Source organism: Pseudophryne corroboree, chromosome 9, assembly GCF_028390025.1.
Source record: "Pseudophryne corroboree isolate aPseCor3 chromosome 9, aPseCor3.hap2, whole genome shotgun sequence".
In the NCBI taxonomy this organism is placed as follows: domain Eukaryota; kingdom Metazoa; phylum Chordata; class Amphibia; order Anura; family Myobatrachidae; genus Pseudophryne; species Pseudophryne corroboree.
This window is the reverse complement of record NC_086452.1, coordinates 302,254,339-302,280,364: the sequence shown is the minus strand read 5'-3', so window position 1 is coordinate 302,280,364 and position 26,026 is coordinate 302,254,339. Positions and strand designations below refer to the sequence as shown.

Here is a 26,026-nt window from a genome sequence, read left to right as displayed (position 1 = left end):
ATATGGAGAAGCCCCGATGCATCCTGGGAGGCCAGAAAGCTTGGGACTGTTTGGTGCCATTTCCGCTGTCGCTCCGGCATATCCCAGTTTTATCCTGTGGATACCTGTGGACATAGGAGAAATTCCGTTATCAACGGTAAGTTCTTACCATAACGTATATTTGGGTGAGATCAGGTCTCACCCAAAACAGTAGGTTATTTCCTTTCATTTTGAAGAGGGGTACTTTAGAGGTTTAGAGGCTAGCAAGACATACGAATACTTGATAAGTAAAGCAGAGTTTACTGCCTTTTACTAAAGTAGTAACGTTGACCCAGGCCAATCGATCATCCTGAGCCGAGGATGAGTCCTCATCCGATGTTTGACTTTTTTCCTCTAGATCCGAGTCGGAGTTGGACTGAGAATCATAACCCGAATGGAGTTGAGTTTAATGGTCTCATCTGGGGGGGCTTGCTCTAAGCTGAAGGCTCTAGCATGTGTTGTAGAGAGCAGAGCCTTTATTGAACCAGGCCCTGGATGGTTTGAGACAAACCCTGATCCCAGGCTGGTTCTGAGAGGTGGCTGTGGTTCCACAACAGTGGGACGGGTAGTGGCCAGCTGAAGTTCCCCGGGATCCGCTGCCAATGGCTGGTGGATACACACTGTGCAATATGCTCCATGAGTGGTATCGCACAGTGTGTTCCATTCCCTCCCAGGCCGCCCGATATTGTGCGTACACAAAGGCCATCTCTGTGACGTCATGCCGCAGTCGGCCAATACATGCAGTTTGGTCGACATAACCAAAATTGACCTGCATGTACGGCCGACAGAGGGTGTCATTAACAACACCCGGGAATGCACATCGGGTGTCGTTTGCGGCATACACATTGTGCAATATTTTAGTCAGTATCGCTTTGAAGGGGGAAAATAAGCGATATTGACTAAAATAAGTGTGTATGCACTTTACGTATGCAATTAATAATGTTTATAGTACAAATACAGCTATGCATATTACAATAGGAACTGAAAATGCATTGATAAGAAAAATTACAAACCTGTAAACTGCAGAATAACTGTTAGCAAGCAGTTGTTAAAATAGCACTATATTACAGGATAAAATGTATAGTAAGTAACCCTTACAGTGAGGCCAAGAAAAACCTAACTAGCAGAGTAGTGAAAATAACAGGCACACAAACACAATTCAAGTGCTCAGTGATAGAGAACAAACAATAGAGTCCCAGCAATCAACACTTATAGGTGAGGAAGGGGTTAGGTAGTAACCTGGCGCCATAAGAATGTGAGGTACAAGGGAAGCTGTAGGCCCTCTCTCCATGTGGCAGGTACTGCAGTGAGGCACACTGGTTGCTCAGCTTCTGGAGTGGGAGGAGAGAGCAGCCTTTGGTGGGCAATCTAGGACAGGGTACTGCCAAAGGATAGGTGAGGAGAGAATAGGGAATGTTCCTCCCCTATCTGGCTAACCCAGGGACCTGCTGTCATGTAATGGCGTCCTTCTGCAGTCAAGGTCCCTGGTGGTTAGCCAAACAGGAGAGGAGCCTTCCCTGGTAGCACGGAGATGACTGGTCACCACTCCAGATTCGCTGATTCCTTCCATGGACTGGGGGTGGGGTATAGGGGAGGAGTTTCCTATGTTGCTTCCAAAAAGAAGATAAGTCTTCGGTGTCCAGGACTCCTGCAGCTCCACTATATCCATGGTCTACAGTGTCTTCCATTGGCGAAAAAAAAAATTATAGATTTGGTATTTGTGTTGATTTGTTTTATCTGAATTCATTAAGTGATAATGGAGACCTATTATCTACGTGCTGGTTCTTGAAGTTCAAGTAGATGGATTTTTGTGTACTCCTTGTTAAATCCAGCTGGGGGATGAGGGAAGGAGCTTAGGTTTTAAAGCTATAGCTCTAGTTTCAGTACCAGCTCCTGTGGTCTTGCCAGCAACCCATTATACCAGTGTCCTACAGCTGGATTCAAAGAAAAGTTTTCAACATTGAGTACACAAAATACCATTTTCTTGCAGGCTAGGGAATACATAGAGTGGTGTTGCAAACTTGTGAATTATTCATATAAGTGCCCAAACTTATTCCTAAACCCTCTTAACTCTGTGTTCCCCATTGGATTCCAAGAAAAGGATTTAAGGAACATTCAATAATACTTTTCTCTGACGTCCTAGTGGATGCTGGGGACTCCGTAAGGACCATGAGGAATAGACGGCTCCGCAGGAGACTGGGCACATCTAAGAAAGATTTAGGACTATCTGGTGTGCACTGGCTCCTCCCCCTATGACCCTCCTCCAAGCCTCAGTTAGATTTCTGTGCCCGGCTGAGCTGGATGCACACTAGGGGCTCCCCTGAGCTCCTAGAAGAAAGTATAGTTTAGGTTTTTTATTTTCAGTGAGACCTGCTGGCAACAGGCTCACTGCAACGAGGGACTAAGGGGAGAAGAAGCGAACCTACCTAAGTGGTGGTAGCTTGGGCTTCTTAGGCTACTGGACACCATTAGCTCCAGAGGGATCGAACACAGGACCCGACCTCGTCGTCCGTTCCCGGAGCCGCGCCGCCGTCCCCCTTACAGAGCCAGAAACAAGAAGGTGGTCCGGAAAATCGGCGGCTGAAGACTTCTGTCTTCTCCAAGGTAGCGCACAGCACTGCAGCTGTGCGCCATTGCTCCTCATGCATACCACACACTGCGGTCACTGATGGGTGCAGGGCGCTGGGGGGGGGGGGGCGCCCTGAGCAGCAATAATAACACCTTGGCTGGCAAAACTAACACCATATATAGCCCCAGAGGCTATATAGGTGTATATTAACCCCTGCCAGAAATGATAAAATAGCGGGAGAAAGCCTGCCGAAAAGGGGCGGAGCCAACTCCCTCAGCACACTGGCGCCATTATTTCCTCACAGCTTCGCTGGAAGGAAGCTCCCTGGCTCTCCCCTGCAGTCCTGCACTACAGAAAGGGTAAAAAAGAGAGGGGGGGCTCAATTTAGGCGCAGTATATATATATATTATAGGCAGCTATATGGAAAAACACTCTGTATAGTGATATCCCTGTGTTATATAGCGCCCTGGTGTGTGCTGGCATACTCTCCCTCTGTCTCCCCAAAGGGCTTTGTGGGGTCCTGTCCTCTGTAAGAGCATTCCCTGTGTGTCTGCTGTGTGTCGGTACTGCTGTGTCGACATGTATGATGAGGATAATGATGTGGAGGCGGAGCAAATGCCTGTGAATGTGATGTCACCCCCTGCGGGGTCGACACCAGTGTGGATGGACTTATGGAAGGAATTACGTGACAGTGTCAGCTCCTTACATAAAAGGCTGTTTGACGACATAGGACAGCCGGCTACTCAGCTTGTGCTTGTCCAAGCGTCTCAAATGTCATCAGGGGCTATAAAACGCCCACTACCTCAGATGACGGATACAGATGTCGACACGGATACCGACTCCAGTGTCGACGGTTATGAGACGAGTGTACCCTCCAATAGATCCACCCGTTATGATTGAGGCTATGAAAAATGTTTTACACATTTCTGATGATACCCCAGGTACCACAAAAAAGGGTATTATGTTTGGTAAGAAAAAACTACCAGTAGTTTTTCCTGCATCTGACGAATTAAATGAGGTGTGTGAGGAAGCGTGGACTTCCCCAGATAAGAAATTGATCATTTCTAAACGGTTAATGGCTGCGTACCCTTTCCCGCCAGAGGATAGGTCACGCTGGGAAACACCCCCTAGGGTAGATAAAGCATTGACACGCTTATCAAAGAAGGTGGCACTACCGTCTCCGGATACGGCCGCCCTAAAAGAACCGGCTGATAGAAAGCTGAAAAGTACCCTAAAAGCTATATACACACACACTGGCATTATATTGAGACCCGCTATTGCATCAGCTTGGATGTGCAGTGCTGCTGCTGCGTGGTCAGACTCCCTGTCGGAAAACATTGATACCATGGATAGGGACAGTATTTTGCTAACGATTGACCATATAAAAGACGCGGTCTTATACATACGTGATGCACAGAGGGATATTTGCCGGCTGGCATCAAAAATAAGCGCTATGTCCATTGCCGCCAGATGGGGGTTGTGGACTAGGCAATGGTCAGGTGATGCCGACTCCAAGCGGCACATGAAAGTTTTACCCTATAAAGGGGCGGAACTTTTTGGGGAAGGTCTTTCAGACCTCGTTGCCACAGGCTACCCCACAGCAAAAGAAAGCACCGTATTATCAGGTACAGTCCTTTCGGCCCCAGAAAAATAAGCGGGCTAGAGGCTCATCCTTTCTGCCGAGGGGCAGAGGAAGGGGGAAAAAGCTGCAGCACACAGCTAGTTCCCAGGAGCAGAAGTCCTCCCCTGCGTCCGTTAAGTCCACAGCATGACGCTGGGGCTGCTCAGGCGGAATCGGGAACGGTGGGGGCACGTCTCAGGTTTTTCAGCACACAGTGGGCTCTCTCACAAGTGGATCCCTGGGTCCTTCAAGTAGTATCTCAGGGGTACAGGCTGGAATTCGAGATGTCTCCCCCCCGCCGTTTCCTAAAATCTGCCTTGCCGGCAACTCCCTCTGCCAGGGAGGCAGTGTTGGTGGCTATTCAAAAACTGTATTCACAGAAAGTGATCGTCAAGGTACCCCTCCTTCAGCAAGGAAAGGGTTACTACTCCACAATGTTTGTGGTACCGAAACCGGACGGTTCGGTGAGACCCATCTTAAATTTAAAAACCTTGAACACTTATATCAAAAGGTTCAAGTTCAAGATGGAATCGCTCAGGGCGGTTATTGCGAGCCTGGAGGAGGGGGATTACATGGTATCCCTGGACATCAAGGATGCGTACCTGCATGTCCCCATTTACCCTCCGCACCAGGAGTACCTCAGATTTGTGGTACAGGACTGTCACTATCAGTTCCAGACGCTGCCGTTCGGGTTATCCACGGCACCGAGGGTCTTTACCAAGGTAATGGCCGAAATGATGATACTCCTTCGCAAGAAGGGAGTTTTAATTATCCCGTACTTGGACGATCTCCTGATAAAGGCGAGGTCCAAAGAACAGTTGATAGTGGGGGTGGCACTTTCTCAGGAAGTGCTACAACAGCACGGCTGGATTCTAAACATTCCAAAGTCACAGCTGGTCCCGACGACACGTCTTCTGTTCCTGGGAATGATTCTGGACACAGACCAGAAAAGAGTGTTTCTTCCACTGGAAAAAGCCGAGGAATTGTCATCTCTGGTTAGAGACATTCTAAAACCAGGAAAAGTGTCGGTACATCAATGCACACGAGTCCTGGGAAAAATGGTAGCTTCGTACGAAGCAATTCCATTCGGAAGGTTCCACGCAAGGACGTTCCAGTGGGACCTGTTGGACAAATGGTCCGGGTCCCATCTCCAGATGCAACAGCGGATAACCCTATCGGCCAGAACCAGGGTGTCGCTGCTGTGGTGGCTGCAGAGGGCTCATCCACTAGAGGGCCGCAGATTCGGAATACAGGACTGGGTCCTGGTGACCACGGATGCCAGCCTTCGGGGCTGGGGGGCAGTCGCAAAGGGAAGAAATTTCCAAGGACTTTGGTCAAATCAGGAGATTTCTCTTCACATAAATATCCTGGCGCTAAGGGCCATTTACAATGCCCTAAGCCAGGCAAGACCCCTGCTTCAAAACCAGCCGGTACTGATCCAGTCAGACAACATCACGGCGGTCGCCCATGTAAACAGACAGGGCGGCACGAGAAGCAGGATGGCGATGGCAGAAGCCACAAGGATTCTCAGATGGGCAGAGAATCATGTGTTAGCACTGACGGCAGTGTTCATTCCGGGAGTGGACAACTGGGAAGCAGACTTCCTCAGCAGGCACGACCTCCACCCGGGAGAATGGGGAGTTCATCCAGAAGTTTTCCAAATGCTGGTCAACCGGTGGGAAAAACCACAGGTAGACATGATGGCGTCCCGCCTCAACAAGAAGTTGAAAAGATATTGCGCCCGGTCAAGAGACCCTCAGGCGATAGCGGTGGACGCTCTAGTGACACCATGGGTGTACCAGTCGGTTTATGCGTTTCCTCCTCTACCTCTCATACCCAAGGTAATGAGAATAATAAGAAGGCGAGGAGTGAAAACCATACTCGTGGTTCCGGATTGGCCAAGAAGAGCTTGGTACCCGGAACTTCAAGAGATGCTTACAGAGGACCCTTGGCCTCTGCCGCTCAGACAAGACCTGCTGCAGCAGGGACCCTGTCTGTTCCAAGACTTACCGCGGCTGCGTTTGACGGCATGGCGGTTGAACACCGGATCCTGAAGGAAAAGGGTATTCTGGAGGAAGTCATCCCTACCCTGATCAAAGCCAGGAAGGATGTCACCGCAAGACATTATCACCGCATTTGGCGAAAATATGTTGCTTGGTGTGAGGCCATGAAGGCCCCGACGGAGGAATTTAAACTGGGTCGATTCCTGCACTTCCTGCAAGCAGGGGTGACGTTGGGCCTCAAATTGGGGTCCATAAAGGTCCAGATTTCGGCTCTGTCGATTTTCTTCCAAAAAGAACTGGCTTCACTGCCCGAAGATCAGACTTTTGTCAAAGGAGTACTGCATATTCAGCCTCCTTTGTGCCCCCAGTGGCACCTTGGGATCTCAATGTGGTTTTGGCAGTCCTGAAATCACATTGGTTCGAACCACTTAAGACTGTGGATTTGAAATATCTCACGTGGAAAGTGGTCATGCTGTTAGCCTTGGCGTCGGCCAGGCGGGTTTCAGAATTGGCGGCTTTGTCTTGTAAAAGCCCTTATCTGATTTTCCATATGGATAGGGCAGAATTGAGGACTCGTCCTCAGTTTCTCCCAAAGGTGGTCTCAGCTTTTCACTTGAACCAACCTATTGTGGTGCCTGCGGCTACTAGGGACTTGGAGGATTCCAAGTTGCTGGACGTAGTCAGGGCCCTAATAATTTATATTTCCAGGACGGCTGGAGTCAGAAAGACTGACTTGCTGTTTATCCTGTATGCACCCACCAAGCTGGGTGCTCCTGCTTCTAAGCAGTCTATTGCGCGCTGGATTTGTAGCACTATTCAGCTGGCGCATTCTGCGGTAGGCTTACCGCAGCCTAAATCTGTAAAAGCCCATTCCACACGGAAGGTGGGCTCATCTTGGGCGGCTGCCCGAGGGGTCTCGGCTTTACAACTTTGCCGAGCAGCTACTTGGTCGGGGGCAAACACGTTTGCAAAATTCTACAAATTTGATACCCTGGCTGAGGAGGACCTGGAATTCTCTCATTCGGTGCTGCAGAGTCATCCGCACTCTCCCGCCCGTTTGGGAGCTTTGGTATAATCCCCATGGTCCTTACGGAGTCCCCAGCATCCACTAGGACGTCCGAGAAAATAAGATTTTACTCACCGGTAAATCTATTTCTCGTAGTCCGTAGTGGATGCTGGGCGCCCATCCCAAGTGCGGATTGTCTGCAATACCTGTACATAGTTATTGTTACAAAAATCGGGTTTTGTTGTGAGCCGTCTCTTTAGAGGCTCCATTTTGTTATCATACTGTTAACCGGGGTTCCTATCACGTGTTATATGGTGTGATTGGTGTGGCTGGTATGAGTCTTACCCGGGATTCAAAAATCCTTCCTTATTGTGTCAGCTCTTCCGGGCACAGTTCCTAACTGAGGCTTGGAGGAGGGTCATAGGGGGAGGAGCCAGTGCACACCAGATAGTCCTAAATCTTTCTTAGATGTGCCCAGTCTCCTGCGGAGCCGTCTATTCCCCATGGTCCTTACGGAGTCCCCAGCATCCACTAGGGACTACGAGAAATAGATTTACCGGTGAGTAAAATCTTATTTTTTCTCTTATGTCCTAGAGGATGCTGGGGTCCACATTTGTACCATGGGGTATAGACTTGTCCACCAGGAGCCATTGGCACTTTAAGAGTTTGAGAGTGTAGGCTGGCTCCTCCCTCTATGCTCCTCCTACCAGACTCAGTTTAGAAAATGTGCCCGGAGGAGCCGGTCACAGCTAGGGGAGCTCCATAGGAGTTTCTTTAGTTTTATGTTTTTGAATAGAGTTCACCCTGATTGGTGTGAGCCACTATCTCCGCTGACAGGACACTGAGCTTTTGAGGGGATATATCGATCGCCGCCACAGGGGATTTCTCACCCCAGCAGCATGCCGCCATCCCACTTACAGAGCCATAAGACGTTGGTGGTGAGTTAGTCACCGGCCCCCTGACAAGCGGGAAGCCGGTGTGAAGATGGCCTCAACAGGAAAGGGAGCACATTACTAACTGCACTCCGGGTTCAGCGGTACATGGTGCGGTGCTGTGAGGGGCGCCCTGAGCCAGCGCCTACACCATAAACTAGTCACACAGCCTGTCGGGGACCCCGGATCACCGCCAGCAATTCACCTCAGGCCAGTATAAAAATTCAAATATGAGCGGGAGCCAGCGCCATGGGGCGGAGCTTCTCAGAGCGGACCCAACAGCGTTCAGCGCTTTCTTTCCTGCATGCAGACGCTGACGGGGGAGAGCTGTCCCTCCACATCGACTCCAGCTGCCTTGTAACGGTACCAGAGGGTTGTAGAAGGGTGGGGGAGGCTGTGATTTAGACTGTTTAACCTATTAAGGTACACAGTTATCGCTGGTAAGGGGTGTCCTTATCTCCCAAGGCGCTGTGTGTGGGTTGGTTCCAAACTCTGTGTCTCACTTGGCATTCTTAGTGGGGGAACTCTGTCTGCCATTTCCCTGTGTGTGTGTGGGGGTGCTTGCTGTCTCACATAAGCCATGTCTAGGGATTCTGTGTCATATGCTGCCGAAGATATGTCATCTCAGGATGACCCCACTCCATGTAATCAGGATTGCTGTGGTTTAGCACAGATTCCATTAAGAGAACCGGAGTGGTTAACCTCTATCAAGAGTATGATTTCTCAGATTTCTACTAGAGTAGCACAAAATGAAAATGCAACTCCGGTTTTTCAGACCTCTATGACTGTTTGGTCCGGGTCGGCACCTTCAGGGCCCCCTGGCTCTCACTCTCACAAACGTGCTCTTTCCCAAATTATGCACAGACACCGACTCTGACACGGTGATGGCGAAGTGCTTAGGGGGGCGGCATCTCTTGCAAAGGGGTGCAGTTAATGATTGAAATCATTAGAGATGTATTAAATAATGTTGACACAATGCCTGAGCAGGTTGAGGAGGCTTACTTCATTGATACTAAGAAAGCCTCGCTAACCTTTCATGCGTCTAAAGAATTAAATGCTATATTCGTAAAATCCTGGAAAAACCCCGAGAAAAAATTCCAGATCCCAAGAAAGGTTCTGGTTGCATTCCCCTTCCCTGAGGAGGATAGAAAGAGATGGGAAACCCCACCCATAGTTGACGCATCGGTATCCAGAATGTCAAAAAAGGTGGTTTTACCTGTCCCGGGATCTGCCGTGTTGAAAGAACCGGCTGATCGCAAACTTGACACTACGCTCAAATCCATATACAAGGCTTCAGGGGCGATATTACGGCCTACTGTTGCCTGTGCATGGATTTCTAAAGCTATAGTAAAGTGGTCTTGCACGTTACTTGAGGAATTGGATACAATGGATAAATGTGACGTTGAATTGTTCTTACATAACATACGGGATTCTGTGGGGTTTACGGTGGAATCCATGAAGGACCTGGGTTCTATAGCTGCTGGGATATCTTCCATGTCGGTCTCGGCTCGTAGAGGGATCTGGCTGCGCCAATGGTCTGCCGACATGGAATCCCAGAAAGGCGTGGAGAACCTACCCTATACATGTCAGGCCCTATTTGGGGAAGCGCTAGATGCGTGGATCTCCACAGCAACGGCGGGTAAGTCACCCTTTCTTTCTTCAGCTGCGCCTGCCACGGAGAAACCTTTTTCTTCAGCTACGTCACAGTCCTTTCGGACTCCTAAAACGAGAACAAAAAAGCCGCATAACACCTTCATTAGAGGAGGGCGCGCAAAATCAAAAAAATCTGCTGCTGCAGGCTCCCAGGACCAGAAGCCTGCTTCTGGTACATCAAAATCCTCGGCACGGTGGACCGCACGGCCGGGAGGAAGGACCGTTGGGGGCGAGGCTCAGAAGGTTCAGTCACGTTTGGGTGACATCGGGCCTGGACCCCTGAGTGCAAGATATTGTGTCCCAGGGGTACAGGTTGGAATTTCAGGAGCTCCCGCCTCACCGATTCTTCAAATCAGGCTTGCCAGCTTTGCTGCCAGACAGGGCTATCCTACAGGAAGCCATCCAAAAATTAGCAGGTGATTGTCCCAGTTCCACCACATATGCACAACAAGGGTTACTATTCAAACCTTTTCGTGATACCGAAACCAGATGGTTCGGTCAGACCAATTTTGAATTTGAAATCGTTAAACTCCTATCTGAGAGAGTTCATATTCAAAATGGAATCTCTTAGAGCGGTGATCTCGGGTCTGGAGGAGGGGGGAGTTTCTGGTATCCCTGGATATCAAGGATGCGTACCTCCACATTCCGATTTGGCCGCCGCACCAGGCTTATCTCAGATTTGCACTGTTAAACAGTCATTATCAGTTTCTGGCTCTGCCATTCGGCCTCTCCACAGCACCAAAGGTGTTTACCAAGGTGATGGTGGAGATGATGGTTCTCCTCCGCAGGCAGGGAGTAAACATAATTCCATACCTGGACGTTCTACTGATAAAGGCAGTATCCAGGGAGAGATTGTTACTCTTACGATTCAACTGTTCAGGAATCACGGTTGGATCCTGAACCTTCTGAAATCACATTTGGAGCCGACAAGGAGATTGTCTTTCCTGGGGATGGTCCTCGACACGGAAGTGATGGTGTTTCTTCCAAGGGAGAAAGCGTTGGCGATACATTCTATGGGCCGGGATGTCTTGAAGCCTGCCGGGGTATCGGTTCATCAGTGCATTCGCCTTCTGGGGAAGATGGTGGCCTCATACGAGGCTCTACAGTACGGAAGATTCCATGCTCGACCCTTCCAACTGTATCTCCTGGACAAATGGTCGGGGTCTCATCTGCACATGCACCAGATACGTCTGTCGCTGAAGGCAAGGATTTCGCTCCTCTGGTGGCTGCAAATGCCTCACCTTCTGGAGGGCCGCAGGTTCGGAATTCAGAACTGGATCCTTCTGACCACGAATGCAAGTCTCAGAGGTTGGGGAGCGGTCACCCAGGGGGAAACCTTCCAAGGAAGAGGGTCAAATCAGGAAGCCATGCTTCCAATAAATATTCTGTAATTAAGAGCCGTGTCTTCTCCAAGCGGTTCATCTTCTACAAGATCGGGCCATTCAAGTACATTCGTACAATGTAACGGTGGTGGTCTACATAAACCGACAGGGATGAACAAAGAGCAGAGCTGCAATGTCAGAGGTGACAAGAATCCTACTCTGGGCAGAAAGGCACGCGTTGGCGCTGTCAGTGATCTTCCTTCCGGGCGTGGACAACTGGGAAGCAGACTTCCTCAGCAGACTCGATCTCCATCCAGGGGAATGGGGCCTCCATCCGGAGGTGTTCACAGACATGACCAGTCGTTGGGGCATGCCTCAAATAGACTTGATCACGTCTCAACAAGAAACTTCGGAGGTACTGTTCCAGGTCCAGAGACCCACAAGCAGTGGCGGTGGATGCCCTGGTAACTCCGTGGGTGTTCCAGTCAGTGTATGTGTTCCCCCACTTCCACTCATTCCAAGAATCCTAAAGCTCATAAAGAGAACAAGGGTTCGGGCAATTCTCATTGCTCCGGACTGGCCAAGTCGAGCTTGGTACGCGGATCTTCTGCTGGAAGAACTGTGGCCTCTTTCTCTTCGCGAGAACCTTCTGCAACAGGGGCCGTTCGCTTATCAGGATTTACCGCTGCTACGTTTGAAGGCATGACTTTTGAGTGCCAGATCTTAGCCCGTAAGGGTATTCCGAGCAAGGTTGTTCCTACCCTGATACAGGCTAGGAAAGGGTGGTAACGTCTAAACATTGCCATCGCATTTGGAAAAAATGTCTCTTGGTGTGAATCCAAGAAATTTCCTACGGTGGAGTATCAACTTGGACGATTTCTCCTCTTCCTGCAAGCAGGTGTGGATATGGGTCTGCGTTTGGGATCCATAAAGGTCCAGAATTTGGCCTTATCTATTTTTTTCCAGAAACAATTGGCTGCCCTCCCTGAGGTTCAGATTTTTTTGAAAGGGGCTCTGTACATCCAACCTCCCTTTGTGGCGCCGACGGCACCCTGGGATCTTAACGTGGTGTTGCAGTTCCTGCAATCGGATTGGTTTGAGCCTGTACAGGAGGTTGAGGTCAAGTTTCTCATGTGGAAGGCTATTACTTTGTTGGCCTTAGCTTCTGCTTGACGTGTGTTGGAGTTGGGGGCTTTATCCTGTAAAAGCCTCTATTTAATCTTCCATGAAGATAGAGCTGAGCTCAGGACGCGTCGGCAATTCCTTCCAAAGGTTGTCGGCTTTTCATATCAACCAACCTATTGTGGTGCCAGTGGCTACTGACTCAATTTCATCAAAGTCCTTGGACGTGGTGAGGGCTTTGAAGATCTATGTGAAGAGGACTGCTCATCACAGAAACTCGGACTCTTTGTTTGTCCTGTGTGATCCCAAGAAAATTGTGTGTCCTGCTTCTAAGCAGACGATTTTTCGCTGGATTAGGTTCATTATCCAGCATGCATATTCTACGGCAGGATTGCCGTGTCCAAAATCTGTTAAGGCCCACTCTACTCGTAAGATGGGTTCTTCCTGGGCGACTACCAAGGGTGTCTCGGCTTTGCAACTTTGCCGAGCGGCTACTTGGTTAGGGTCGAACACGTTTGCTAAGTACTACAAGCTCGATACTTTGTCCTCTGAGGACCTAAAGTTTGGTTAGTCAGTTCTGCAGGAGGATCCGCGCTCTCCCTCCCGTTCTGGGACCTTTGGTACATCCCCATGGTACTAATGTGGACACCAGCATCCTCTAGGACGTAATAGGAAATAGGATTTGAATTGCCTACTGGTAAATCCTTTTCTCATAGTCCGTAGAGGATGCTAGGCACCCGCCCAGTGCTTCGGGATCCTGCAGTAGTTATCTGATTCAGTTTAACTTTGTTCTAGGTTGAGTACTTTTTCAGCTTTTGCTGAGTTTCAAGTTCGTTATCTTGGTTTGCCTTGTATGTGTGAGCTGGTTGTATCTCGCCACTATCTGTGTATAATCCTTCTCTCGAAGATGTCAGTCTCCTCGGGCACAGTTTCTAGACTGACTCTGGTAGGATGGGCATAGAGGGAGGAGCCAGCCCACACTCTCAAACTCTTAAAGTGCCAATGGCTCCTAGTGGACCCGTCTATACCCCATGGTACTAATGTGGAGCCCAGCATCCTCTACGGACTGCGAGAAAAAGATTTACCGGTGGGTAATTAAAATCCTATTTTTTTTTTCTCTAAGTGGAATGGAGTTGTTTTTGTTTTTTTCCTATTCTTACTGGTGTTATGGATAGCAAGTCATATATCATATTTTTTCCTATTACCTATTTTTATGTAGGAATTTGCTTTGCAATCTAGTGAAGATTAAACTAGGATGCTATGAGCTTGAACCTAATAAAAGCCAGTCACCAGAAGATTATCTGAAGACCTTTATGGAAACAGAAGTAAAACCTCTGTGGCCGAAAGGCTGGATGCAGTCCAGGTAACAGACTCCAAATGACAAATATCACTGTACTGAAAACATGAGGTTTTGTGAGATGTTTTTGACATTTTGTTTTCAATACCGCTGCAGGTTGCTGTTTAAAGAGAGCCGCAGTGTACATAATCACCTCACTTCTGCTCCGTGAGTATAGACAATAATTCATTACCGTAATGAATGTCTGGTTTTATTGATCTCCAGTCCTTTTGCATTTTTATTTATTTTTAGCCAATGAATTATAGGCCTCCTTTCTTTACTTTTTTTTCCCCCTCAGTCATATATAGTACATACTTGTTGAACCTGTATTTAGTGGCGTCCTTGTGGCTGTGATGTATGGAATTAGTAGGGAATGTGCATTTGTTTTCAGAAACACGGGATGTTCTATTTCTCTAATATGGCTCTGATTCTATACCTTAGAGATTATATCCCCTCATGAACGCATAAGGACTATTGAAGTTATTTTCTTTGTTGCACATAGAAGTCTCCTCATACCAATCCCTTTTGCTAAATTTTCAGCAATTTTGTGTCTTAGTTTGCGTTAGGTTTACTAGGTACTTAGGATTAGTATGTTTGTAGCAAAAGAATAGGTATAATTTCACATATGGTGGTTCACTCATATCAGACCTGTCTCTTACCTTTTACTCAAGATTGTGCTACAGTAGCTTTTTTCCACAATTGAGTTGCTTTCTACACTTAGTGGCAAAATAGTAATCCTAAGCATCTAGTACACTAAGGGGTATATGCAATTAGCGGCGAATTGCGGCAAATTATCGTCCGTTTTTCAATTCGACACAATTCGACAGTCTAATTTCGGCAAGTGGGTGCCGAAATTGACCATATGCAATAAAAAATGGATACGACAGTCCCGCTGCCGAAAAATGGGCGATTTGACGGATTTGTTCCGTTTTTTTAAAAACGGGGAAAAACTCGGAAAAAAATGGCGTGGGGTCCCCCCTCCAAAGCATAACCAGCCTCGGGCTCTTCGAGCTGGTCCTGGTTCTAAAAATCCGGGGGGAAAAATGGACAGGGGATCCTCCGTATTTTTAAAACCAGCACCGGGCTCTGCGCCTGGTGCAAAAAATACGGGGGACAAAAAGAGTAGGGGTCCCCCGTATTTTTTACACCAGCATCGGGCTCCACTAGCTGGACAGATAATGCCACAGCCGGGGGTCACTTTTATACAGTGCCTTGCGGCCGTGGCATTAAATATCCAACTAGTCACCCCTGGCCGGGGTACCCTGGGGGAGTGGGGACCCCTTCAATCAAGGGGTCCCCCCCCCAGCCACCCAAGGGCCAGGAGTGAAGCCCAAGGCTGCCCCCCCCCCCCCCCCCCCATCCAAGGGCTGCGGATGGGAGGCTGATAGCCTTGAGAAAATAAAACAAATAGTGTGGTTTGATCTGCGCTAAAATGTATATAGTGGCAGCCTGTGTGGTACAATTAGCCTTCACCAAGACCAGAATAAAACCAGAAAACAGAATGTAGTGACCACACCCGGCGCTACTTAATTCACCCAAAAAAAGGATTTTCTTTAACAGCTTACTTTTTTAGTAATGCTCATATTTACATTGGTGTCATAACGATCTCATTTCAAAAGAAGGTAAATATCTGAAAGATTAAGACACACAGAACATAGTGCAACCAATTTTTGGTAATAAATATAGGAGGTGTTTATTTGTTCAACTCACATAAGTATGAGTCAATATTGCATATCGTCCACCAGGTGGCGTCGATCCTTAGTTCTCACAATAGATGGTTTAGAACATCAATCCTCACAGATGCACTGGAAGCTCAAGAAGATAAATATATGGTGCAGTAGAGCTTAACCATAAAACACGTTTTTTATTTTGACAAAAACACACTTACATCAAACAGAAAATTAATAGCATATATCACCCATTGGGATCAGCACCGGAGACCAAATTCCAAACAGAGCCAGCTGTAACTGTGTTGTGGATGGATTTCCGGATAGCAGGAACCTTGTGCTTAAGCGCGCTTTCGGTCTAAAGAGACCTTCCTCAGAAGCATAAGGTTCATGCTCACCGGGAGCCATTTAAATACCCCCTTAATTGTCCCCCTCCTGTAAACAATCACAGTCCTGATGCGCATCGGAGTCCGATGCGGAAGTGCGTCACCGGAAGTGACGCGTGCGTTCCACCGGCGCGATCGTACTTCCTGTTTGCGTTCCACCGGCGCCATCGTGCTTTATATCTGCGTTCCACATAGCGGTTCTAATACAGGTCCATGTGATAGGGAAGTTTCTGACAATCCATATGTATATTTCGGGGCAAATCATTCAAAGGAGGCATGGTTCCCAGAAAAGAATAAGATACAATCCATGTAAAAACATATATAGAAAGATAATATGTATAAAAACATATATTAAAAATATAGTCTACAGAAATAAAATTTCAAGATTCTAGAAACCATTTAAGTTCGAAATCGGCGTTAAGGCCGTTAGGAGTTAGGGAACCAAGTTTATAGATCCAACGCATCTCAGCTTTGGCTAAAGGGATCTCGATGTCTTTATCCCGCCATGTTGGATTGACTAATTGGATGCCCCAGAAGGATTTAATTCCCCCTACCTTACTATCATGTACGTTCTTAAAATGAGAAGACAAAGAGTGTCTCCAGACCTTTTTTTATGTTATATAGATGTTCCGCCAGCCTTGTTTTTAAACATCTTGTGGTTTTTCCTATATATAACAAGGAGCATTGACACTCTATGGCATATATAGCGTTTTTGGAATTACAGGTAATAAATTCCTTAATGCCACCCAAGGGCCAGGGGTGAAGCCCGAGGCTGTCCCCCCCCCCCATCCAAGGTCTGCGGATGGGAGGCTGATAGCCTTGAGAAAATGTAAAGAATATGTTTTTTTCCTGTAGTACTACAAGTCCCAACAAGCCTCCCCCGCAAGCTGGTACTTGGAGAACCACAAGTACCAGCATGCGGGAGAAAAACGGGCCCGCTGGTACCTGTAGTACTACTGGAAAAAAAATACCCAAATAAAAACAGGAGACACACACCTTGAGAGTAAAACTTTATTTCTCTGACGTCCTAGTGGATGCTGGGAACTCCGTAAGGACCATGGGGAATAGCGGCTCCGCAGGAGACTGGGCACAAAAAGTAAAAGCTTTAGACTAGCTGGTGTGCACTGGCTCCTCCCCCTATGACCCTCCTCCAAGCCTCAGTTAGATTTTTGTGCCCGAACGAGAAGGGTGCAAGCTAGGTGGCTCTCCTGAGCTGCTTAGAAGTAAAAGTTTAAATAGGTTTTTTATTTTCAGTGAGTCCTGCTGGCAACAGGCTCACTGCATCGTGGGACTAAGGGGAGAAGAAGCGAACTCACCTGACTGCAGAGTGGATTGGGCTTCTTGGCTACTGGACATTAGCTCCAGAGGGACGATCACAGGTTCAGCCTGGATGGGTCCCGGAGCCGCGCCGCCGGCCCCCTTACAGAGCCAGAAGAGCGAAGAGGTCCGGAGAAAGCGGCGGCAGAAGACGTTCCTGTCTTCAAATAAGGTAGCGCACAGCACTGCAGCTGTGCGCCATTGCTCTCAGCACACTTCACACTCCGGTCACTGAGGGTGCAGGGCGCTGGGGGGGAGCGCCCTGAGACGCAATAAAAACGATATAAAAACCTTATATGGCTAAAAAAAATGCATCACATATAGCTCCTGGGCTATATGGATGCATTTATCCCCTGCCAGTTTCCTGAAAAAAGCGGGAGAAAAGGCCGCCGTGAAGGGGGCGGAGCCTTTCTCCTCAGCACACAAGCGCCATTTTCTTTCACAGCTCCGCTGGAAGGACGGCTTCCTGACTCTCCCCTGCAGTCCTGCACTACAGAAACAGGGTAAAACAGAGAGGGGGGCACTATTGGCAGCTAATATATAAATACAGCAGCTATAACAGGGAGTAACACTTATATAAGGTTATCCCTGTATATATATAGCGCTCTGGTGTGTGCTAGCAAACTCTCCCTCTGTCTCCCCAAAGGGCTAGTGGGGTCCTGTCCTCTATCAGAGCATTCCCTGTGTGTGTGCTGGGTGTCGGTACGATTGTGTCGACATGTATGAGGAGGAAAATGATGTGGAAGCAGAGCAATTGCCTGTGTTAGTGATGTCACCCCCTAGGGAGTCGACACCTGACTGGATGGTAGTAATTAAAGAATTACGTGACAATGTCAGCACTTTGCAAAAAACTGTTGACGACATGAGACAGCCGCCAAATCAATTAGTGCCTGTTCAGGCGTCTCAGACACCGTCAGGGGCGCTAAAACGCCCGTTACCTCAGATGGTCGACACAGACCCTGACACGGATACTGAATCCAGTGTCGACGGTGACGAGACAAACGTAATGTCCAGTAGGGCCACACGTTACATGATCACGGCAAGAGGCATTGAACATTTCTGACACTACAAGTACCACAAAAAAGGGTATTATGTGGGGTGTGAAAAAACTACCAGTGGTTTTTCCTGAGTCAGATGAATTAAATGAGGTGTGTGATAAAGCGTGGGTTTCCCCCGATAAACTGCTGATTTCTAATAAATTATTGGCACTATACCCTTTCCCGCCAGAGGTTAGGGCACGTTGGGAAACACCCCCTAGGGTAGATAAGGCGCTCACACGCTTATCAAAACAAGTGGCGTTACCGTCTCCTGATACGGCCGCTCTCAAGGAACCAGCTGATAGAAGGCTGGAAAATATCTTAAAAGGTATATACACACATACCGGTGTTATACTGCGACCAGCGATCGCCTCAGCCTGGATGTGCAGCGCTGGAGTGGCTTGGTCGGATTCCCTGACTGAAAATATTGATACCCTGGATAGGGACAGTATATTATTAACTATAGAGCATTTAAAGGATGCATTACTATATATGCGAGATGCACAGAGGGATATTTGCACCCTGGCATCTAGAGTAAGTGCGATGTCCATTTCTGCCAGAAGAACGTTATGGACGCGACAGTGGTCAGGTGATGCGGATTCCATACGACATATGGAAGTATTGCCGTATAAAGGGGAGGAGTTATTTGGGGTCGGTCTATCGGACCTGGTGGCCACAGCAACGGCTGGAAAATCCACCTTTTTACCCCAGGTCACCTCTCAGCAGAAAAAGACACCGTCTTTTCAAACCCAGTCCTTTCGTCCCTATAAGGGCAAGAGGGAAAAAGGCCGCTCGTTCCTGCCCCGGGGCAGAGGAAGGGGAAAAAGACTGCACCATGCAGCCTCTTCCCAGGAGCAGAAGCCCTCCCCCGCTTCTGCCAAGTCCTCAGCATGACGCTGGGGCTCTGCAAGCAGACTCTGGCACGGTGGGGGGCCGTCTCAAGAATTTCAGCGCGCAGTGGGCTCACTCGCAAGTGGACCCCTGGATCCTGCAGGTAGTATCACAGGGGTACAAATTGGAATTCGAGACGTCTCCCCCTCGCCGGTTCCTGAAGTCTGCTCTACCAACGTCTCCCTCCGACAGGGAGGCAGTATTGGAAGCTGTTCACAAGCTGTATTCCCAGCAGGTGATAATCAAGGTACCCCTCCTACAACAGGGAAAGGGGTATTATTCCACGCTGTTTGTGGTACGAAGCCGGATGGCTCGGTGAGACCAATTTTAAATCTAAAATCTTTGAACACTTACATAAAAAGGTTCAAATTCAAGATGGAGTCACTCAGAGCAGTGATAGCGAACCTGGAAGAAGGGGACTATATGGTATCTCTAGACATCAAGGATGCTTATCTCCATGTCCCAATCTACCCTTCTCACCAAGGGTACCTCAGGTTTGTGATACAAAACTGTCATTATCAGTTTCAGACGCTGCCATTTGGATTGTCCACGGCACCACGGGTCTTTACCAAGGTAATGGCCGAAATGATGATTCTTCTTCGAAGAAAAGGCGTATTAATTATCCCTTACTTGGACGATCTCCTGATAAGGGCAAGGTCCAGGGAACAGTTAGAGGTCGGAGTAGCACTATCTCAGGTAGTGCTACGTCAGCACGGGTGGATTCTAAATATCCCAAAATCACAGCTGATTCCAACAACACGTCTACTGTTCCTAGGGATGATTCTGGACACAGTCCAGAAAAAGGTGTTTCTCCCGGAGGAGAAGGCCAGGGAGTTATCCGAGCTAGTCAGGAACCTCCTAAAACCAGGACAAAGGTCAGTGCATCAGTGCACGAGAGTCCTGGGAAAAATGGTGGCTTCTTACGAAGCGATTCCATTCGGAAGATTCCATGCAAGAACTTTTCAGTGGGATCTGCTGGACAAATTGTCCGGATCGCATCTTCAGATGCATCAGCGGATAACCCTATCTCCAAGGACAAGGGTATCTCTCCTGTGGTGGTTACAGAAGGCTCATCTTCTAGAGGGCCGCAGATTCGGCATTCAGGATTGGATGCTGGTAACCACGGATGCCAGCCTGAGAGGCTGGGGAGCAGTCACACAGGGAAGAAATTTCCAGGGCTTGTGGTCAAGCATGGAAACGTCTCTTCACATAAATATCCTAGAGCTAAGGGCCATTTACAATGCCCTAAGTCAAGCAAGGCCTCTGCTTCAGGGTCAACCGGTATTGATCCAGTCGGACAACATCACGGCTGTCGCCCACGTAAACAGACAGGGCGGCACAAGAAGCAGGAGGGCAATGGCAGAAGCTGCAAGGATTCTCCGCTGGGCGGAAAATCATGTGATAGCACTGTCAGCAGTGTTCATTCCGGGAGTGGACAACTGGGAAGCAGACTTCCTCAGCAGACACGACCTCCACCCGGGGGAGTGGGGACTTCATCCAGAAGTCTTCCAAGTGATTGTAAACCGTTGGGAAAAACCAAAGGTGGACATGATGGCGTCCCGTTTCAACAAGAAACTGGACAGATATTGCGCCAGGTCAAGGGACCCTCAGGCAATAGCGGTGGACGCTCTGGTAACTCCGTGGGTGTTCCAGTCGGTATATGTGTTCCCTCCTCTTCCTCTCATACCAAAAGTACTGAGAATCATAAGAAGGAGAGGAGTAAGAACGATACTCGTGGCTCCGGATTGGCCAAGAAGAACTTGGTACCCGGAGCTGCAAGAGATGCTCACGGAGGACCCGTGGCCTCTACCTCTAAGGAAGGACCTGCTCCAGCAGGGACCTTGTCTGTTCCAAGACTTACCGCGGCTGCGTTTGACGGCATGGCGGTTGAACGCCGGATCCTGAAGGAAAAAGGCATTCCAGATGAAGTCATCCCTACCCTGATCAAGGCCAGGAAGGATGTAACTGCAAAACATTATCATCGCATTTGGCGAAAATATGTTGCGTGGTGTGAGGCCAAGAAGGCCCCTACGGAGGAATTTCAACTGGGTCGTTTCCTACATTTCCTGCAAGCAGTATTGTCTATGGGCCTAAAATTAGGATCCATTAAGGTTCAAATTTCGGCCCTGTCGATCTTCTTCCAGAAAGAACTGGCTTCAGTGCCTGAAGTTCAGACGTTTGTCAAAGGGGTACTGCATATACAGCCTCCTTTTGTGCCTCCAGTGGCACCTTGGGATCTCAATGTAGTTTTAGGGTTCCTAAAATCACATTGGTTTGAACCACTTGCCACAGTGGATTTGAAATATCTCACATGGAAAGTGGTAATGCTGTTGGCCCTGGCTTCAGCCAGGCGCGTATCAGAATTGGCGGCTTTATCCTATAAAAGCCCTTACCTGATATTTCATTCGGATAGGGCGGAATTGAGGACTCGTCCTCAATTTCTCCCTAAGGTGGTTTCAGCGTTTCACATGAATCAACCTATTGTGGTACCTGTGGCTATTAGGGACTTGGAGGACTCCAAGTTGCTGGACGTAGTCAGGGCCCTGAAAATATATGTTTCCAGGACGGCTGGAGTCAGAAAATCTGACTCGCTGTTTATACTGTATGCACCCAACAAGCTGGGTGCTCCTGCTTCTAAGCAGACGATTGCTCGTTGGATTTGTAGTACAATTCAACTTGCACATTCTGTGGCAGGCCTGCCACAGCCAAAATCTGTAAAAACCCATTCCACAAGGAAGGTGGGCTCATCTTGGGCGGCTGCCCGAGGGGTCTCGGCTTTACAACTTTGCCGAGCAGCTACTTGGTCAGGGGCAAACACGTTTGCTAAATTCTACAAATTTGATACCCTGGCTGAGGAGGACCTGGAGTTCTCTCATTCGGTGCTGCAGAGTCATCCGCACTCTCCCGCCCGTTTGGGAGCTTTGGTATAATCCCCATGGTCCTTACGGAGTTCCCAGCATCCACTAGGACGTCAAAGAAAATAAGAATTTACTTACCGATAATTCTATTTCTCATAGTCCGTAGTGGATGCTGGGCGCCCATCCCAAGTGCGGATTGTGGCCCTCATTCCGAGTTGATCGCTCGCAAGGCGAATGTAGCAGAGTTACACACGCTAAGCCGCCGCCTACTGGGAGTGAATCTTAGCTTCTTAAATGTGCGACCGATGTATGCGCAATATTGCGATTACAAACGAGTTAGCAGTTTTTGAGTAGCTTCAGACTTACTCTGCCTGTGCGATCAGTTCAGTGCTTTTCGGTCCTGGCTGACGTCATAAACACACCCAGCGTTCGCCCTGGCACACCCACCGTTTCCCCGGCCACTCCTGCGTTTTCTCCGGAAACGGTAGCGTTTCCAGCCACACGCCCCTAAAACGCCGTGCATCCGCCCAGTAACACCCATTTCCTGTCAATCACAATGCGAACGTCGGAGCGATGAAAAAGCCGTGAGTAAACTTACTTTCTTCATAGTAAAGTTACTTGGCGCAGTCGCAGTGCGAACATTGCGCATGCGCACTAAGAGAATTCTCACTGCGATGCGATGAAAATCTCCGAGCGAACAACTCGGAATGAGGGCCTGTCTGCAATACTTGTATATAGTTATTGTTACAAACAAATCGGGTTGTTTATTGTTGGAAGCCATCTTTTCAGAGGCTCCTACGGTTATCATACTGTTAACTGGGTTCAGATCACGAGTTGTACGGTGTGATTGGTGTGGCTGGTATGAGTCTTACCCGGGATTCAAGATCCTTCCTTATTGTGTACGCTCGTCCGGGCACAGTATCTTCACTGAGGCTTGGAGGAGGGTCATAGGGGGAGGAGCCAGTGCACACCAGCTAGTCTAAAGCTTTTACTTTTTGTGCCCAGTCTCCTGCGGAGCCGCTATTCCCCATGGTCCTTACGGAGTTCCCAGCATCCACTACGGACTATGAGAAATAGAATTATCGGTAAGTAAATTCTTATTTACACACCTGCCGACACACACATACTTACCTATGTTGACCCGCCGACTGCCACGTCTCCTGATCCGACGATCCGGGGTACCTGTGAATCAAATTATACTCACCTCAATCCAGTGTCCAGATATAAATCCTCGTACTTGGCAAAAAAAGAAAACGCACACCCGAACCAGCGGACTGAAAGGGGTCCCATGTTTACACATGAGACCCCTTTCCCCGAATGCCGGGACACCACGTGACTCCTGTCACCGAGGTCCCTTCAGCCAATCAGGAAGCGCTACTTCGTTGCACTCACCTGATTGGCTGTATGCGCGTGTGACCTCAGACAGCGCATCGCAAGCCTCTCCATTACTTTCAATGGTGGGAACTTTGCGGGTAGCGGTGGGGTTACCCGCGGTCAGCCGCTGACCGCGGGTGACCTCACCGCTGACGCAAAGTTCCCACCATTGAGTATATTGGAGAGGCTTTGCGAGGCGCTGTCTGACAGCTCAGACGTGCAACCAATCGGCAGAGTGCAACGAAGTAGTGCTTCCTGATTGGCTGAAGGGACCTCGGTGACAGCAGTCACGTGGTGTCCCGGCATTCGGGGAAAGGGTTCTCATGTGTAAACATGGGACCCCTTTCAGTCCGTGTGGATCGGTTGTTCGTTTTCTTTTTTTGCCAAGTATGAGGATTTATATCTGGACACTGGATTGAGGTGAGTATAATTTGATTCACAGGTACCCCGGATCGTCGGATCAGGAGACGTGGCAGTCGGCGGGTCAACATAGGTAAGTATGTGTGTGTCGGCAGGTGTGTAATAGAGTTTTACTCTCAAGGTGTGTGTCTCCTGTTTTTATTTGGGTATTTTTTTCCCAGTAGTACTACAGGTACCAGTGGGCCCGTTTTTCTCCCGCATGCTGGTACTTGTGGTTCTCCAAGTACCAGCTTGCGGGGGAGGCTTGCTTGGACTTGTAGTACTACAGGAAAAAACAATATTCTTTACATTTTCTCAAGGCTATCAGACTCCCATCCGCAGACCTTGGATGGGGGGGGACAGCCTCGGGCTTCACCCCTGGCCCTTGGGTGGCTGGGGGGGGACCCCTTGATTGAAGGGGTCCCCACTCCCCCAGGGTACCCCGGCCAGGGGTGACTAGTTGGATATTTAATGCCACGGCCGCAGGGCGCTGTATAAAAGTGACCCCCCGGCTGTGGCATTATCTGTCCAGCTAGTGGAGCCCGATGCTGGTGTAAAAAATACGGGGGACCCCTACTCTTTTTGTCCCCCGTATTTTTTTGCCACCAGCACCAGGCGCAGAGCCCGGGTACTGGTTTTAAAAATACGGGGGATCCCCTGTCCGTTTTTTCCCCGGATTTTTACAACCAGGACCGGCTCGAAGAGCCCGAGGCTGGTTATGCTTTGGAGGGGGGACCCCACGCCATTTTTTTTCCGGGATTTTACCATTCCATCTAAAAAAAAAATATTTAAAAAAATATATAAATAATACTTGTGCCTCCCAAAAAGACAAACCAAGTACCTGATCCCTTCTAATATAAATAGATATGCTATTACCAGTAAAAAAAAACACCCTAAAAAGCATGTTTTACATTTTTTTTATATAGATTCACCCACCAAAGTGTGGCGGATTGAAAATGACGAATTTACTGTCTAAAAGCACTGTTGTCGAATTTCCAAACTTCAATTGAATATACTTTTGTCGAATTGCCGCATTTGTAGCATTGCAGAAAAGTCGAATTTGACAAATGTCGAATTTCAAAAAGTCGAATTTTGAAAGTCCGTTTTTTTTGACGGAAAGTACTGAATTGCTTTGTCGATTTTTTTTTTTTTTTTTTTTTGGCGAAAAAGTCCAGTTTTTCGACAATTTCGGGAATTCGACCGCAATTGCATATACCCCTAAGTTGCATAGTATATGGCGTGTTAAACAGGGCAATTTGGCATGATTTGAGAATTTGTATATGTGGACACATCTGTAGCTGCGGATCTTGCGTCATGTCTCAGTGGGGCACCTAGAAAAGTATCAGTTGGGATTCTCAACCACCATTTGTCTTTAACTGCATGATATCTGTCACAACTGAGGGCCTGAGCTGACGGGAGGCAGCCTCAGTTGTAGGGGCTGAGATGTACCGGAACCTGGGAGGTTGTATCAGACCCCTGGACATGTAAGTAACATGAATAATAACTGCCCGAAGGCGTGACCACGACAACTTGGATAAAAGTCAATGATGTTTATTATGACAACTCCGCAACACAGCAGCAGTAAAAGAAAACGTAAAAGTCAGCAAAGAATAAATACAGTTCCTGGGTACTACAGGATGGCAGGAGCCACAGGGCACTGGTAGTGTGAGATAGTTCTTATAATCTTCTAGATGGAAAGTCCTTACCAGGCCCGACTGTAGCAATGGAGATAACCCAGGATTGTACCAGCTGGTGTTCCAGGAAAAGCTGGGTTGCTGAAGATAAAACGGCTGCTGTGGATACTGGCTGGAACCAGACTGTTGTTAGCACGGAGTGGATACTGGCTGGAACCAGTTAAATAATAAATGAACTTGGGAGCGATGAATATGAGCTGAAATGTAGAACTTGAGAGCGGAGAAATAATAATACCGGTGGAGAGTGGTAAAGTGTAGAAAGGACACCGGCCCTTTAAGAGAAGCTGTACTCTGCTGGAAGCTGGGCTGGAAGCAGGTAATGTTGTAGCTGGAAACAGATGAATCCACAATGGATTGGAGAGTCAGGCTACACCGCAGGTGGAATGCTGGTGCGGGTCTCTATGGTGGAAGTCTTGAGACAGGAGCTGGAACCTGGAAGACAATCACAGGAGAGAGACCAACAGGAACTAGGTTTGACAACCAAAGCACTGACGCCTTCCTTGCTCAGGCACAGTGTATTTATACCTGCAGCAAGGAATGGATTGGCTAGGCAATTATGCAGATTAACAATACTGACAACAGATTGGAGGAAATGATCAGCTAACAGAATCCAAGATGGCTGCGCCCATGCAGACACTTGGAGGGAAGTTTGGTTTGTAATCCATGTGGTAATGAAAACAGTAATGGCGGCGCCGGCCACTAGAGACAGGAGACGCCAGGCTGACAAGTGCACATCCAACCACGCGGACACAGCGGAGGCCGCGGCTGACGTAATCGCCACTCTGACACTCTGCATGCAGAAGCTCAGGGACGGCGGCGGA

At 48.5% G+C, this 26,026-nt stretch overlaps 1 protein-coding gene across 3 annotated transcripts in view; it reads left to right on the top strand.

The window, feature by feature from the left end:
• The window catches only part of UBN2 (ubinuclein 2), a 363,995-nt gene that overhangs the window by 150,926 nt on the left and 187,043 nt on the right, over positions 1 to 26,026 (top strand). For all 3 annotated transcript variants that reach the window (XM_063940410.1, XM_063940409.1, XM_063940411.1), the window contains 2 exons: positions 13,466 to 13,609; positions 13,700 to 13,750. In XM_063940410.1, the coding sequence (XP_063796480.1) occupies positions 13,466 to 13,609; positions 13,700 to 13,750 (195 nt within the window). The remainder of the gene's footprint in view (positions 1 to 13,465; positions 13,610 to 13,699; positions 13,751 to 26,026) is intronic.